At 45.0% G+C, this 17,020-nt stretch overlaps 1 protein-coding gene and 1 long non-coding RNA gene across 3 annotated transcripts in view; one reads left to right on the top strand and one right to left on the bottom strand.

Moving 5' to 3' along the window:
- Window positions 1-89: 89 nt before the first annotated feature.
- ADAMTSL3 (ADAMTS like 3) overlaps window positions 90-17,020 on the bottom strand; it is a 338,402-nt gene continuing 321,471 nt past the window's right edge. For both annotated transcript variants that reach the window (XM_072801596.1, XM_072801605.1), the window contains 5 exons: window positions 16,771-16,954; window positions 13,636-13,840; window positions 8,615-8,715; window positions 3,115-3,329; window positions 90-2,228 (listed from right to left, as the gene is read on the bottom strand). In XM_072801596.1, coding sequence (XP_072657697.1) covers window positions 2,122-2,228; window positions 3,115-3,329; window positions 8,615-8,715; window positions 13,636-13,840; window positions 16,771-16,954 — 812 coding nt within the window. In that variant the 3' untranslated portion in view covers window positions 90-2,121. The remainder of the gene's footprint in view (window positions 2,229-3,114; window positions 3,330-8,614; window positions 8,716-13,635; window positions 13,841-16,770; window positions 16,955-17,020) is intronic.
- Window positions 8,781-14,825, top strand: LOC140618744 (uncharacterized). Its single transcript, XR_012018826.1, has 3 exons — window positions 8,781-9,086; window positions 13,352-13,936; window positions 14,629-14,825. It is a non-coding gene; the product is annotated as an uncharacterized lncRNA (long non-coding RNA).

The raw sequence follows: 17,020 nt of genomic DNA, 5'->3' as shown, positions 1-17,020 counted from the left end.
CAGCGAGCCCATCAGGTTTGCTCCCGGATTCACAAGCCAAGGTGACGATACTCAAGGCTGCCAGAAATGACACAAATAAGCCACCCACATTTATAAGGATGCCACTGAATAATCAAAGTAAATTTATTTCTGAATTACTTAAGGGTCATGAGAGAAACATTAACTCTTATAGGAACAGTAGTAAAATACAGTACACAGGAATGTCACTTGAATGATAAGACAAAAGTACAATAGCAAGTGAAAAATAGCAACTTTAAATACAAAGACAAAGCAATTTAATCAGAAATTTTGTTAATCAGAAAAAATATATGTCCCATGTCTTTATTACATACTGTACAAAATAAAATATTGCACCTTTAAGTCATATAATAAATATGTACAAAGAGTATTTTACAAATGATCTTTCTTTTAATTTAAAAACCTTCAACAATCAAGTGTGATTGATGATTAGCAACCCATGGGCTGGTGTGTGCCCTTCACATCCCTATCCATCCCGGCCACCAAACCCTCCACGTACAGTAGTGCTCATTGCCAGTGTCAGTGAGGCTGAAGTTAGAACACGAGAGCCGGTGCTCAGAATATATGGTAGAGAGACTCAGCAAGCTTGTCCACAGACAAACCCAAAGCCCTCATGTGCTGTTCACTTATTTATGATCAGGGACGAGGTGCAGCACAACCCGCCTTGGGTGACGTGGTGGCCAACTGGCTGTGGGCAGCACAGGTACAGGCAGCAGGGATGCTGAGTAAGGAGGGATGGCCATTTCCTTGGGGTTGTGTGCCATCTAAAGACATAACTGGTAGGATATAAGGGAAAAAAGCCCCAGAACCTAATCAGCTTTAACAATTTCACGCAAGCCCCGGACTACTTCAGCAGAGACAATTCATTCCAAATTGACCCTCCACCCTGACAGTATCACTAACACCAGCACTGGCCCCGGTCTAAACACAACCCGACGCAAGCAATCCAACGCAACCCGACCTGGCCCTCGCCCCAACTGCCAAAGCCAACCAACTCCAGCCCTCCTCTGACAGAACCTCCGTTCTCACCTAAACCAATCCTGACACTTAAAAGGAACCCTAAACTTACTCACCGAATCCTAACTCTGACCCTTAGCCCTAACATAACTTCTAGCCTAACCCAAGTTCACTTTGGATTTACCAACTAATCAGTTCGAATTAAAACTATTGACTATAAACAATCCTTTCCAACCACCTTGTTTCATATTTAGATTACTTTCTTATAATCTTCCTGGGAAATAAAAAAAAATCCTTAGGAGTACTATTTTATGCATAAATTAGGTCTAATAAGGCTTTTTGATTTTCTGTTTGTGTGCAAGAGAATCGTGCTTAGAAAAAGTTTCATTCACAGCTCTTAAAAGAAAGCTTTGAACACACTTCAAAATCAGTAGAAAAGGTGAGCCTTCCCTCTCCTTTAATTTCCAAGATGCCTCATTTGGTCACAGATCTCTGGGTTTGTGAAACTGGCAGCGGCACTTACTCTGTGTTTTCTTCCCCGGATTCTATACAAGCAAGGACAAGATGCCACCCCGCCCCACCCCCGCCCGGTCCTTGGGTCAGTCAGTGCTGCAAACTTGTCCAGAGTGACTGCCTCTTATTTGCACGTTAGACGTAAAGACCCACAAAAATGCCACTGGCGCCACTCATGCCACCTTAACAACTACTGGCCAGAGAGCTTCTAAAGTGTGAATGCCTATGAACCTGGTGAGATCCTAAAACCGGAGAGAAGAGGAAGTCAGCAGTTGCTGTGTGTCCCTCACGTCCTCAGGACATCCTGCCCTCTCTGGGTCTACACGTTACAGGAAGCAGCAGCCCGTGACAATGCACTGGGGAGGACACCGGCAGGGCCCCAAGTGCAATGGCACACTTGCTACAGTATTTTTGTTCGTCCCAGAAAACATCATCTCAAAGAGCTGGGATTAAAAACCAGCCGTGGGGAAAATATTAGTATGAAATCCCACCAGTGGTGAGTTGGCATAGACCCCTGAATGCAGAATCTAGAGTTTTTAAAGAAATAACATGTTTCTGAATCAGCTACATGGGGAAAAGAGCTTTTACATTTCTGTTCTATCTTCACAGCAGCATTACGACTCCACCACAGGTTTACCCTTCTTGACATGACCGGCAGCACCTCTGTTTGTAGAGATCCAGCGAACACAAACTGAGATGCTTTACAAACATACAGTAGTGAGTTGTGTCTGAGCAGTCTCCTGCAAAAAAAGGAAAAAAAAAAAAAGATATCCACTGAACACATAGCTCATTAGAGAAGTAAACACACACACACACACACACACACACACACACACACACACTTTGAGTTAATGACAAGCATATACTGCATGATCAGAGTGAGCTGGAGAAACTGGGCTTGGATTCACAGCCCTGGGAATACAGCCAGTGGCACTGTGACAGTGCCAGGTGGTGACAGCTGGCACCTGGACTTGTGGGGGAGCCCAGCATCATGGAGAGAGCTGTTATATCACTTTGTCTTATACCTGAAACTAATGCAACGTTGTGCATCAGCTAGGCTCAAATACGAAAAACTGAACACAGCCCCACCCCACTAGGCTTGGGTGAGAGCCATGGCCCCACATGACAGCCAGCATACCCGGAGCTTCCGTCTCAGCCAGGCCAAGTGGCTTCACCTGCTCTCCAGGCCTCACGGCCCCTCTGGCCTCAGTTCTTAGAACAGGGGAGCATGGGCCCCTGGGAGAGCTGATAAAAATGATGGACCTGTGTCCTATCAAAATATATTTATGATTAAATTTCATAAAATAACAGTTATATATATAATATAAAAATATATGCATATATGAACATCTATGTCAAATTGTTAAGAATCCTCATCCTAGCAGATGAGACAGTAAAGGAGTGCTTGATGAGCCCCTACGAGCCAAGGCCGCTGACACCCAACTGATCTCCTGTTATCTAAAGAACGCTGAGCACCCAGAGCAAAGCTGCAGACCTCCTCAGGCCCCAGGGTGCCACGTGCATCCTGAGTGGCCCATCAGCCAGAACCTACAAGGTGGGTGCCCCCGGGGGTCTGGCTGGGACAAGGCTGCCGGGTAGGTGGTGGCAGCTGGGAGGAACACCTACTATCACAGGAAGGCCCAAGGCAGTGCCGCCAGGAAGCCGGCCTCTTCTCCTGCACACAGTGTCTCTCGGCCACCGGCCTGCAGCTCCTGGCGCGCACACACTCCACCTTCCGAGACTGGAAGCCCCGGCCGCAGGCAGCGGTGCAGGGTCTCCATGGGCCGGTGCGCCAGCACGTGTCACAAGCCCTGGAAGAGCAGTTCCTCCTCAAGCTGGGTCTGGACGAGGAAACAAAACAGAAAACAAGGGAAAAAACAAAAAGTGGAACATGGAAGAAGTGGGATGTCACTTCCTGCTGGGATCAGGCCGTTTACCAAGTACCATATTTTCAATGCACTAAAGGTTTCCCAATTAGGAACCTATTGGTCTGGTGCATGCTTTGCATGGTGCATGGCTGGTAAAGCAAAGTGCATGATGCATGGCTGGTGGTGCTATTGTGACTACGATGGGCGTGCAAACCACCACTTCTCACACACAGTCAAGACTCAGGCCTCCAGAGATGCGCCCTCCTGATAAGCTGGAGCAGCTCAATTTAAGCAAGGAAGACAGGAGTGGCTCACAATCCGTCACTTAAAGTCTGCTAACAACCTTTCAGTTTTGTTGATCTAAGCCCTTGGGCTAAATTCCGTAGGAGTGTAAGTATGCGTGTGAGCCAAGCTCATCTGCTAGGAGACAGTACTCTGATATGGACAGTTAGGCCACACCATGACTCATAGTCCATTAACAGAGACCATTTGGGGACAGGGACCTAGCTCCAGTTCCTCGCCCTCGCGAACAGAACAGAAAGTTGGTGCCCTCTGATTTTGGAAGATGCTTATTCACCCCAGAAGGGAGAGTCCGCTTAGCGGAGCCACTCTGGGGTCCTGGGAGATATCTCCGCACTACCTGAGAATGTCTCCAACCCCACAGGTGGTGGGAAGAGAGCCCTGGCATGACTGAGCTGGCTTAGGAACTGTTTTCCTTCCAGGAATTTGGATGTTGCTAGAACAAGATCTGTAAACCTGAAGGCTGGGGCAGTGCTAGTCATATTTTGCCACACAGGCCAGAGAAATAGAAAAAAACAGTAATATTCAGAAAAAAAAAAGAAAGAAGAAAGCAAAACACAGAGAGCTGCAGAGACAAGAGGAGAAAAAAAAAAAACAGTGACTTCTCATTTCTTTGTCCAAGTCCTTGCATCCTCCCTTTGGATTCTTGAGGCATTTTTGTGTTCCTGTAAAAGGCTCCTTAGCAGTGCACGTGATCTGTAAGGAGTGCAGAAACCCCACTGGAAATGTAGCAGGATGGGGCAAACCTGATGGCTCCTTCAGGGAAGAGTATTACAGAGTTGGAAGCACTACTATGACTAGCCAGTAGAGGGAGACCCCATCCTCCATCAGAAGGTTTACTTGAACAACAGGGTCACACACCAAACTGCAAGATTTTACACGGAAGAGGAGCGTGTCCTGTTAATTCCAGGGCTTTATTTTCCCCACTGGGTATGAATCAGAGGGGCCAGAAGTTTAGTTGCTTTGGACAACCGGGCAGAGACCCAGTACTTCTCAGCCATCCACTGCTCCCCCCATGTAAGAGATCTGCTTTTTTTACTCAAAATTTTTGAAAAAATATTCACAGAATATACAATAAAAAAAGTATTTTAAAAGGATATCAAATTGTTGTGCACAAGTGTTGGTTGGTCCTTTCTTAATAAGAAATCGCCCACCTTTTGTGCATAAATCATACTGAGCTGACTTGTGTTGTTTCCAGCCCAAAGAATCTTCTGCTCCAATGGAAGGCAGGGCCAGTGGGAAGTCAGAAGGAGCTCCAGAGCTTATACACAAGGAGAGGACACAGGAGCTAGAGACCAACATGGAGGCTGAAGCTCAGGAGGCTAGTCATTAAAGACCCAGCGGAAGAAAGAGGTTGGTCCAGCAAGAACATCCCATATTCTCCCAGCCAGGGATAGGACTAGGGATGGGGATGCCCAAGCTAGGGGGACATGGTCTGGGCACCAGCAGTACATACATCTATGCATGGGAGCTCGTGTGCTGTCCTATATCACACATCACACACCCCCTCCTCTTCGGTTATGCCCACACCCCCAGAGGCCCCCCAGGTCCAAAAGAAGAAGCTGTGAGCAGCCTGCTCGCCTTTGATCCTCCACCCCTGGCCACTGATACCATCACTCCAACAGCAGGGCCCGACTCCAGGACTCAAGGTCCCCAACCTGCCCACTGCTCCCTCCCCTAGGGTGCTAAAGGGACAGGGACACCCCCTCTTCCTTCTCCAGCCCATGGTCAGCTCGCCCAGGCAGCAGAACAGGCCTGTAGAGAAAACACAGCAGAGACCACAAGAGGGACGCACAGCAGCTCCCTCACTGAGTCCTTCACCCACAAACCTCCAGGTATTTGGAGGAGACTCCCAGCACAAAAACAAAGCACCAGCATGTAAAAGCAGAAGAGCCAAGCCTGGATGAAGCAGGGGTGATGCAGAAAAATGAAAGCCAACCTGATCCTTCTCCTCACTCAGCCCCGGAAAGTTTTCTTCTATTATTTCTTTTAAATACTTTCACACACACAAAACCACACTTTCACATTTTCAGTTCATCTCCACATCTTTTTCTTTTTTTTTTCTTAAGATTTATTGATTTGAGAATGAGAAAGAAAGAAGAATGAGTGGGGGAAGCGGCAGAGGGGAGAGAGAGAAGCGGACTCCCTGCTGAGCAGGGAACCCGATGGGGTATCGGATCCCAGGACTCCAGGATCACCACCTGAGATAAAGGCAGACGCCTAACTGACTGAGCTGCCCAGGTGCCCCTACATCTCTTTTTCTTTCTTTTTTTTTTCTTTTCTTTTTCTTCTTTTTCTTTTCTTTTCTACATCTCTTTTTCTAAAGCCACATTTGGCCATTTATTGAGCCTTCTTACAGACCCTTCCATGCCTTCTACCTTCTCCAGTATATTTCTGCTTCTTGTTTTTGCTGCCATTGGTTGGAAAGAGTGTGGCGCATCCAGTGTGTATCCTGAAAGGAGAACATTGTGGCTGGAGCACCAAGAGTGAGGGGGTGTGAGGTTTGGGATGAGGCTGTAAGGCGAGGGAAGAGGGGCACATGGGTGGCTCAGTCGATTAAGCCTCAAGTACACTTGATTTTGGCTCAGGTTGTGATCTTGGGGTCCTGGGATTGGGCTCTGAGTTGGGCTTTGTGCTCAGCAGGGAGTGTACTCAAGATTTTCTCTCTCTCTCTCTTTCTCTGCCCCTCCCCCATGTTCTCTCTCTCTCTCTAAAAATAAATAAATATTTATCATTTATGAATAATAAATAGAAGTTAATAATAAATAAATGGAAGCTGGGAGGGCTGTGTTTTTTGTTGTTGCAGCCTGTGCTTTTGGTGTCATATCTAAAAATACCATTTCCATTTTCTTTTAAAAAATAAGTAAAGGGAGGGAAGAGTTGACCATGTGGTGTTTTCTAGACCACATCACAGACTTTGGTCCCCCTTCTTCTTAAGATCAAGTGAGATCTCTAAAGTTATTTCAGTCTGTTGGGGAGGTGTGGTGGTGGTGATGATGCTATCAGATTTGATTTTGGAAAGGGCTGCTCAGGCTGCAGTGTGAGGAGTAGGCTAGTAAGGAGCAACAGGTGGAGGGGGACCAGCGGGATGGCCTGGCTATGGGTACCCACGGTAGAGATGGAAAAAAAGAGTGAATGGGTTTGAGAAAAAGATATAAGGAATCAAAAGGTACATAAAAAGTAATCAGAGGGTGGTTCAGTCTATTGGGCATCTGATTCTTTATCTGGGCTCAGGTCATGACCTTGAGATCATGAGACTGAGCCCCACACTGGGCTCCACACTAAGCGAGGAGCCTGCTTTAGATTCTCTCTCTCCCTCTGCCTCTGCCCTTTCCCCCTTCTCGCGAGCATGTGCATGTGTTCTCTGTCTCTCTCAAAAAAGTAATCAGAAAAGCACAAATTACAAAGGATGTAATTTTTCATCCATCAGGTTGGCAACATTTTTAAAAAGACTGAAACCCGGATAATATTCATAAAAAGGGGGAACCCTCCTACACTCTTGGTAGAGACATTTTGATGGTAACTTAGTAGCATCAGAATTATGCCTGTCAATTCCATTCCATTCCATACCAAAAACTATCCTACAAGCATATAACCCTCAGTGCATAAAGTTGTATGTTCTGGGATACTTCCTGCAGCATTTATCTGCAATAGCAAAAAACGAAACAAAACAAAAACTCCAAAACCAACCTGAAACAATTCAATGCCCATCAACAATGGAATGAGGTAATGTTAAATAGTGAAAAAGAGCAAAGTGAGTCTTACGTACTAAGATGGGGGAAAAGTCTGTAATGTAGTGATTAAGTTTAAAAAGCAAGTTTCGGAAAAATACATCAGGTATGTTAAAAAGAAAGCTCAATCCGCATATGAATCTGTGTTGTAAGCATCTCTGAGAATGCAAAGTGAAACATCTGGGTAATGCACATCAGCCTGTGTGTGGTCTCTATCTTCTCAGCAAAAGACAAAACTAGGTTGTCTGTTGAGAGGAGGGCAGCTGTTCCAAACAACTTCCATTTCAGGAAAATAGTTCTGGCTTGAGCTGTGTTGTGGGGAATAGGAAATGCGGCAGATTCTACACTGCCAAACCTTACTGAAGGCTCAAAATGGAAACTGAGCCAACTGTCAAGGTCATTTCCTTTTCTCTGGCAACACTCAGGGTGGGGAGGAAGGAAGAGGAGCCATATCTCGAGCACCTGCTATGACCCAGGCTGCTTAGGGGCTCCTCGCTAGCCAACTACTCAAAACTTCCCAACCATAATTTTACGTGGACGGTACTATCCCAATTTGCAAATTAGGAGGCTGGGTAGCCCAGGTCACACAACAAAAGAAGGAGAGAATTCAGAATTCCTTCATGCTTGCTGGGGAGCGCTTCCCTGCGATGGTGGAGAGACCAGGCAGAAGGAGCCTGGGTCTCTGGGTGACCTCATGAAACAATGCTCTCTACCCCAAACCATGCACCAGCCTTGACTTCTACACAAGAGAAAAGCAAACTCCTTTCTTGTTTAAGCCCCATCACAAGGCAAAAGCTGATTTCATTCTCTGCTAAACCCCCATGCCAACATCCTAAACAACATAGTTTCTAGACAGAGGAATACCGTGGTTCACTGAACACATTAGGAAGACGTAATCTATAAACTTAAATATTATTAGGCTTGACCAACTTTGTATATAGAGGGAAAAATATCTGTTCTCAGTGCTACTCTTTTTTCTCTTTGGGGTATCCCTCTCTCAAGATGTTTAACATTCAAATAATTTGTACTTATACTTGTACATAGTAGTTAATATTTCAGTATGATGTATACTATCGAGGATGGCACAATCACAAGTCATCATTGGATAGGAATTGTCAATTGTGAGAGGTGGTAGACAGGAGAAGTCATTCGTTTCATTTTTCAAGCATTCACAGCCACGGACTGATGCAGATGATGATTCATGTCACCCTGGGGCAGGGCCATTACCTCCTTCTGTCATCGCAACGGGGGTCAGAGCTGTTGTGGTGTTGACAAACTGCATGATGCTGCTGCATCCTGCCAGGGCGGCCCAGGCAACGTGCAGGACACTAGAACAAAAGCACAAGGCAGCATAAACAACATTGTGAGGTCACGCGTGCTGTGGTACCACAAGGTCACACATCAAACCCCAGCTACAGGGGACCAGTGGTTCCCCAGGGGAGGTCATGGAAGTTGGGAGGGCCAGACAGCCTTCCCTCAGAGCCAGGAAGATTACCTGAGCATCTTCCTCCTCCTCTTCCTCCTCCCCCCACACCCTGCCCAGAAACGTAGACCATCTCTGGGGAGAAGGGAAAAAAAAGATGGGGCCAACCACTAACTGACAGGGCTCAGGTCCAGAAATGATGATGCTTAAAGTCACAAGCGACTACCAAGTTTGGGTTTTCTTGCTCTGAGTGAAAGTGGAGGCTTGTGTGTCAAGGTGAGTTCAAATGTAGAAAAAAAATTTTTCTGACATGAGGTTCTTAAATTTTCCTGTAGTCATAATATTAATTTTCCTTATACTCTGTCTTATGCTTGAAAAGGCCTTTCCCATCACACTGGTCCTATTTCCATTCACCTTCCTGGTCATGTCCTTTATAGCACCAAAGTTTTTAATTTTTACATAGCCCAAAGGCTGTGTTTTTGTTGTTGCAGCCTGTGCTTTTGGTGTCATATCTAAAATTACCATTTCCTAACCCAAGACATGAAGATTTATGTCTACATTTCTTCCAAGAGCTTTATAGTTTTAGCTCTTAAGTTTAGGTGTTTGATCCCACTCTGAGTTAACTTTTTGCATATGGTATAAGCTAGAGATCCAACTTCATTTTTCTCTGTGTGTGGATATACAGGGGTCTGGCACCATTTGTCAGAGAGATTATTCTTTCTCTGTTGAATGGTCTTGTCACCCTTGTAAGAAACCAACTGATATGGATATAGAAATTTATCTCTAGACCTAAAATTCTATTCCAGTGATCTATATCTCTATCCCTTGTTAGCACCACACTGTCTTGATTACTATATAGCTCTAATAAGTTTTGAAACTGACAAATTTGAACCCTCTAACCTTGTTATTTTTTCAGGATTGTTTTGACTATTCTGGGTCCTTCATATTTCCATATAAATTTTTGGATCAGCTTGTCAATTTCTGCAGAGAAGCCAGCTGGGATTTTATAGGGATTGTGTTGAATCTGTAGATTAATTTGGAAAGCCTGGTCAGCTTAACATTAAGTGTTCTGATCTATAAATATGGGATGTCTTTCCATTCATTTAGGCCTTCTCTAATTTCCTTTAAAAACCTCTTGTGGTTTAACACTATTTTTAATTTATTTTTTATAAAGATTTTATTTATTTATTCATGAGAGACACAGAGAGAAAGGCAGGGACATAAGCAGAGGCAGAAGCAGACTCCTTGTGGGGAGCCTGATGTGGGACTCGATCCCAGGACCCTAGGATCACGACCTGAGCCAGAGGAGATGCTCAACCACTGAGCCACCCAGGTGCCCCAACACTATTTTTTTTAAACCATTCTTCCAGTGTGGTTAATTACCTTTGAACTTTAAACCCACTTTAACACGAGTCTGTTCTCTCATTACACTGCATGACTCAGTGTTACTCCTGCAGGAATGCTGCATTATTTTATTTACATCAGATCACACCAAGTAAAGAAGGTCAACCCACCCTTCTAATAAGTTTTCCTAAAAATTTCCTGTGCTCATTTGCTCTCCCTTATGAATGTCAGAATTACCTTAAGTTCCAAAAAAGAATTCTACTGTAGTTTTAGTTGGAATTTTATTATGTATTTCAGTTCATTTAGGGGAATAGATATCTTTATAGTATGGAGAGTACCTTTTATTCATCCTTCTTTTCCTTTATCTGTTGCAATAGTGTACTCTATTTTTCTTCATAGGTTCTATTTTGGTTAATTTTATGTGTCAACTTGGCTGGAATATAGTGTGTCTAGATATCTGGCACTTATTCCAAGTGCTTCTGTGAGGATGTTTTGGAGGAGATTAACATTTAAATAAGTAGTCAAGGGAAAGCAGATTATTCTAAGTGGGTGGGGCACACTCAATCAGTTGATGGGCCAGAAAGAACAAAAAAACTGACCCTACCCCCAAATAATAGGGAATTCCTCCTAATTGTCTTTGATCTGGAATATTGACTTTCTCTTGCTTTTTGACTTGAACTGAAATGCTGGCTCTTACAGGGTCTGTGGCCTGCTGGCCTCTGGGCTGGAATGAATCTCCAGCTTCCTGACTCACTCTGCAACTCTTGGGACTTGGCGACCTCCATAACTGCATTAACTTGTTAACTCATGCATGTATGCACATGCAGGCGCGCACACACACACACACACACACACACACACACACCCAACTGGTTCTGTTCCCCTGGAGGATACCTGCTAATACAGATACGTAGATTTTGGTACTGAGAAGTGGGGTGCTACCATAACAAATATCTAATTGTGGAAGTGGGCTTTTGTACTGGGTGACAGGTAGAGTCTAGAAGAGTTTTGAGGTGCATACTTGAAAAAGCTGGACCGAGTTAGAAATATGAACATTTAAGGGGATTCTGATGAGGTTTCAGATGGAAATAAGGAAGAACTGGAGGAAAGGCAGTCGTCATTTGAAAATGGCAAAAATACAGGGTGCCTGGGTGACTCAGTGGGTTAAGCATCAACTCTTGGTTTAGGCTTAGGTCATGATCTCAGGGTCATGAACTTGAGCTTCTGTGTTCAGCAGGGAGTCTGCTCAAGATTCTCTCTCCCTCTGTTCCTCCCCCTCCCCCACTCATGCACTTGTGCTCTCTCATGCACTCTCTTGTGTATACTTTCTCTGTCTCTCAAATAAATAAATAAATCTTTTCAAAAAACAGCAAAACTTGGCTGAATTGTGGTCCAGTGTTTTGTGGACAATAGAACTTAAAAGGGACAAAATTGGATATTTCACTGGGGAGATTTCTAAGGAAAGTGTTCAGGGTACTTATAGGAGAATGTGAGGGGACAGATAAATTGAAGGAATCATTAAAGTAAAAAGGAACCATAACTCGAGGATTCAGAAAACTCTCAGTCCATCCATATTTCATTCAAAGAATGAGATCGTATGTTCTGGAGGGACCACTGCAGGTGTGGCTGTAACTTCACTCCATGGAGCTCCAAGGAGCTTACCCACGGAGTTAATCAGCCATCCCAGCAGAGGTCAGGAGTAGAGATAGAATTGTACCAGGAGAGATAATGATGGGACCCAATTAAGGAAGGCTTTAGAAACTGTGGATTCAAAAAAAAAAAAAAAAAGAAAGAAACTGTGGATTCTACAGGATGGGATAAGCCATTCAGCTGCAAACATGCTTTATTCTTCAGGAAGAGGGGAGAATGACCCCAAATTCAGAGCTCACCAGGGCTGCCACTCCCACAACAAGCCCAGGGGGGAGGTTGTTTCCTCCTCAATTTCCATGGGCCCCACTGCCCCTGCCTAGTGCTTCAGGAGCAGGACCATTCCAAAGAGCCATGTGGGAGAGACAGGCATGCTGTCTTGGGCCATGGGGGCAATGCCACTGCCCCGGTGGGTCTGGAGGGCAGAGCATCAAGCCAAAGAGGATTATTCTCAAGTGTTAAGATCTAATGGATTAGCCCTGCTAGAGTTTGGACTTGACTGGGACCCACCACCCCTTTCTTCTGATTTCTCTCTTTTGGAAAGGGAACGTCTATCCTCTGCTTGTCCCATCACTGTATTTTGGAAGGATGTAACTTGTCTGCCTCCACAGCTTTGCAGCAGGAGAGGAATTCTGAATCAGGATGGCTTGCTTCTTACCCATACCTAATTTAGGTGACATTTGGTGAGACTTTGGATTTGAATTGAGGAAAGAATGGGACAAAACTTCTAAGGATACTGGGATGAGATGAATGTACTTTGCACATGAGAAGGACATGAATTTGGGAGAGAGGGGCAGAAGGCGGAATGTTATGGACCAAACTGTGTCCCCTCAAAATTTGTATGTGGAAGCCCTAACCCCCAAAGTGATTGTATTTGGAGACAGGCTCTATAAGGAGGAATTAAAGGTGAAATGAAGTCATAAGGGTGGGGCCTTCATCTGCTAGAAATTGTGTCCTTATAAGAAGAGGGAGAGGCACCAGAAATCAATCTCTCTCTCCGTCTGCACAGAGAAGGTGCCCCCTGAGGACACAGTGAGAAGGTGGCTGTCTTGAAGTGGGAAAGAGAGGTCTCATAAAACTAATCCTGATAGAAACTTGATCTTAGACTTCCAGCCTCTGAATTTTGAGAAAATAAATTTCTACTCTTCCAGGCACACCAGTCTGTAGCATTTTGTTATGGCAACCCTAGCAGACTAACTAGCTTCCTAGACATTTCTTTTAAAATTTTTTTCCGGGATGCCTGGGTGGCTCAGTGGTTGGGTGTCTGCCTTTGACTCAGGGCATGATCCTGGAGTCCCAGGATTGAGTCCCACATCGGGCTCCCTGCGAGGAGTCTGCTTCTTCCTCTGCCTATGTCTCGGACTCTCTCTCTATGTCTCTCATGAATAAATAAATAAGATCTTTTAAAAATTGTTTTTAAATTAAAAAAAATAAAAAATTTTTCTCAAACATTTTTTTATTTATAATGTTATTCAGGGTGGTATTTGGGATACGGGCTATGAGACTTTTGTGCACATGTTACTAACATTCTTCTGCTTCTTCTCTTGAAGCCTTCTCTAATTCTGATGGCCCTGGACCAGCCCGTCTTGGAACTTCTGTCACTGAGCTACTATATTCAAAGAATCCAACTCTGATTCACCTTTACATGGGAAGACAGAGATACTAGGATTTCCAAATCTAATCCTTCACGTCAGATACATACATTAACTTTAGAAATCAATCAGATTATCCCCACCACCCAAATTTTTTTTAAAAAGAAACAACAACAACAAATGTATTAGAAGCAAAGTGATAATCACAGTTCTGTCAAAGCACTAGATTTGTCAGCTTGTACCTGGCCCCCTGGTTCGACGACCCACTGACCACAAGGATGAATGGAACATGGCCGTCTTCCTAGAGGTCTCTCCGTGGGAGCACATGCTCTTGGGGACACCACCTGCACAGTTCCGTTGGCTTTGATACGCTTGCAGGCCACTTGCCGACTGTGGAATCCTTCACCACAAGACACAGAGCACTCTGACCATGCACCCGTGAGCCACCTGAGAACAAAAACTATGGCAGCTTAGTGAGGACTGCAATGTCAGATCCCAGAGGGAGTGTCTGGAAAAGGAAAAATTGAGCAACAGAATTACCAGGTAGAGACAAGGAACACTGGGGTGGAGTCTGCACGTACATGAGCGCTGGCACTTGTGTGGCCCCAGAGTACAGCTGGGGAAACGTTAGGTGGGAATTTAAAAAAGATGATTTCAACTCACTGAAACTAAGGGGAGAAAATAATTTTAAAACACATAGGTGCTATTTGCTCTATGAGATATTTACATGTTATTGCTATTCTTGTAGGGAAGACACCAATGTCCAAGAGGGTCAATAACTTGGTTATGGCCACATAACCACATGCCAGCAGAGCTGGGGTTGGTCTAGGCTTACTGACCCTGAAGTTCAGCAGAGCAGGGGTTCCTAACCTGAGCTCTGTGGTGTTCCAAGGGACCACGCACCCGGATAGGCAAAGAATTACCTCTTCATCATCACTGAGCTACAACTGAAACTTAGTATTCCTTTTGTTATAAATATGTCAGTCACAAAATATGGTAGTACTAGCAATATCTGGGATTTTGTTAACCAATGGAAATCATAGATGTTTTTACATGACATAATAACTGTGGGAGGCATCTCAAAATGTCATTTATATTTATCACTTCAAAATTAATGTACTGCTAGGTATTACAGTATTAACAGAGAAACAAATCCATGACTGTACCATCATTTTTTAACATGTTAGTATTGTATTTCAATGTCTTTGGTTTCCTTTTCCTTTTTCCTTTTACAGATTAAAACCGTCATTCCCCAGGCTTCTCCAGACAACCAGAGGTATCCGTGGCACAGAAAGATGAAGGACCCTCTGTGTGGAGAGCCCTAGGGTTACATGACATCTAAGTCATCTCTCGTAGATGTGAAAGTAGACAGCTGCTTATTCTAGAAATCTGCATAGGTTTGAGAATACTTAATAAACACGGTTGCTGGTAATTTTTTTTCCACTTTGTTAAGAGTTGAGAATTGACATAACCAGCTCCCCCGAGTTACTGCCACAGCGGTTCACTGCTTCCCGAGGGACAGATGACTCTGTGCAAGACCTTTCTCCACAGAACAGGACAGGTGTGGAGAGACACGTCAGCCAGGGTGCCTCCGATGGCCACAACCCTTCGAGAACATGCTCCCAGGCATCTGTTTGTTTTCCAGTGTGGCCCTGCTTCCCTCCTCCCTCCAAGACCCAGGTCAGCAGATCTAGTGTGGACCTTTGTATGAGGGCAGTGAGCTCTCCAACATAGTACCTGTCTCATGGCTGTGCTGCATAAATGCTACTGTTATAATATTTTATTTCATTTTATTTTACTGGGGATGCTGGTGCCATTTGGTCAGTTACCTGCCAGGTACTCTGTGATTCAATCAATCATTCATTCACTCCATACATATTTGTGGAAGGTGCACAATGGGTCAGACATTGTGCTAAGTGCTGGGAATAAGATGTTCTGCAAACAGCTGTGGATTTACCTCCTGGGACAGGACTGTCTAGCAGGAGAACAAGATAGATCATGGTAAGATGAAGATGAATGGCTATGAAGATGAATGATAAAAAAAAAAAAAAGAAACTCCTATAGTACAGGGGCCTGGCTGAGCTTGGAGGGGAAGGTCAGGGACAGTTTCCCTAAGAGACATGAACAGAAAGAACTAAGTGCAAACAGTGTTCTAGGCAGAGGGAGCAGCATGTGCAAAGGCCCTGAGTTAGGAGGAAGGCACGCCTAAGAGACAAAAAGACAGCATGGAGTGATCACATAACCAGGCTGGGACAGACAATGACAGAGTATAATGGCAGCCCGAGGTATAAGCACAGAGGGACTTTTGTTCTTCCACTCCTGTATTCAGCCGGGCAGCAAATTTTACTAGTGTGTGTGAGGCACTGGTGTAGACTCCAGGGTGAAAAAACTGAGCAAGACAGACATACCCACAATGCTAGGGATTAGGGCCATTGTCCTAAGAACCACAAGAAGTTTTTGAAGTGTTTTAAACAAAGAGGCATCATGGAGAATTCATGTTTTATTTTTAATTTATTTTTTAAAGGTTTTATTTATTTATTCATGAGAGGCACAGAGAGAGAGGCAGAGACATAGGCAGAGAGAGAAGCAGGCTCCCTGCGGGGAGCCTGATGCGGCACTTGATCTCGGGACTCCCAAATCATGATCTGAGCCAAAGGCAGATGCTCAACCCCTGAGCCACCCAGGTGCCCCCAAATTCATGTTTTAAAGACTATTCTGCTTACGTAGGGGAAAAGCACTCTGGGGAGGGAGCCAAGAATCAGGAGGATTCTGTAGCAGTCCCCATGAGGGACGCTGATGGCATAAGCTCCTGCAGGAATGGTGGAACTGGACAAGAACAGTTGGAAGTGAGAGAAGCAGGGAGGTCTGGGATGCAGTCACTGGATCTGGAAGCCTGGGGCGGGGGGCAGATTAGGTTTGGTGGAGATCGTGCATTTGATTCTGGACATTTTTAAATTCTTGATTTCTATCATCTCTTACATTAGAAAGGTTATTAAGGGTTTTTATCCAGGGTGGAATCTAGGGAATGGCACTTTGGACAGGACCTCTGATGACTCTGGCCTGCTGCATTGTCTCCGAGGCAAACTCACAGGCCCGGCACCACTAAAGACCAGATAATACTGCGAGCACAGAAAGAAGATTTGGGGAGCGGTCAGGAGCCGAGGCTCTGAGCGCAGATCATCTTGATTTGAATTTGGCCTTTATAACAGTGCGGCCTTGGGGTCCTTGTAAAATAAGAAACCCACATCTACCTCCAAGGTAATGGTGCGGTGGTCCCTGTGAAGCACTTAGCAGAATGCCTGGTGCCAAGTACAACTTACCAGGCCTTCTAACACAAGCAAATACCTGGTACAGATGAGAAGAGTGACTACACATACCTCGGGGGGCAGTCCCGGATGTTACAGGGCTGAAACCCGGCCAGCGGCTTCTGGAGGTGTTGGCAAAAGGCCTCACTTACTTCCTGCCCGGTGGCCAGCACACACCGGGGCCTCTGAACTCGGGTTCCCAAGTGGCCACAGGTGGCAGAACAATGTGTCCAGTTACCGAGCTCCCAAAAAGGCTCTGTGGAAAGGAAATGAAATGTCATGACAGCCCTAAATGAGGTATGATGATGGGCCTGGAGCGGAC

Source organism: Canis lupus, chromosome 2, assembly GCF_048164855.1.
Source record: "Canis lupus baileyi chromosome 2, mCanLup2.hap1, whole genome shotgun sequence".
NCBI lineage: Eukaryota > Metazoa > Chordata > Mammalia > Carnivora > Canidae > Canis > Canis lupus.
The sequence above is the reverse complement of the archived record's forward strand: the minus strand, read 5'-3'. Positions and strand labels throughout refer to the sequence as shown.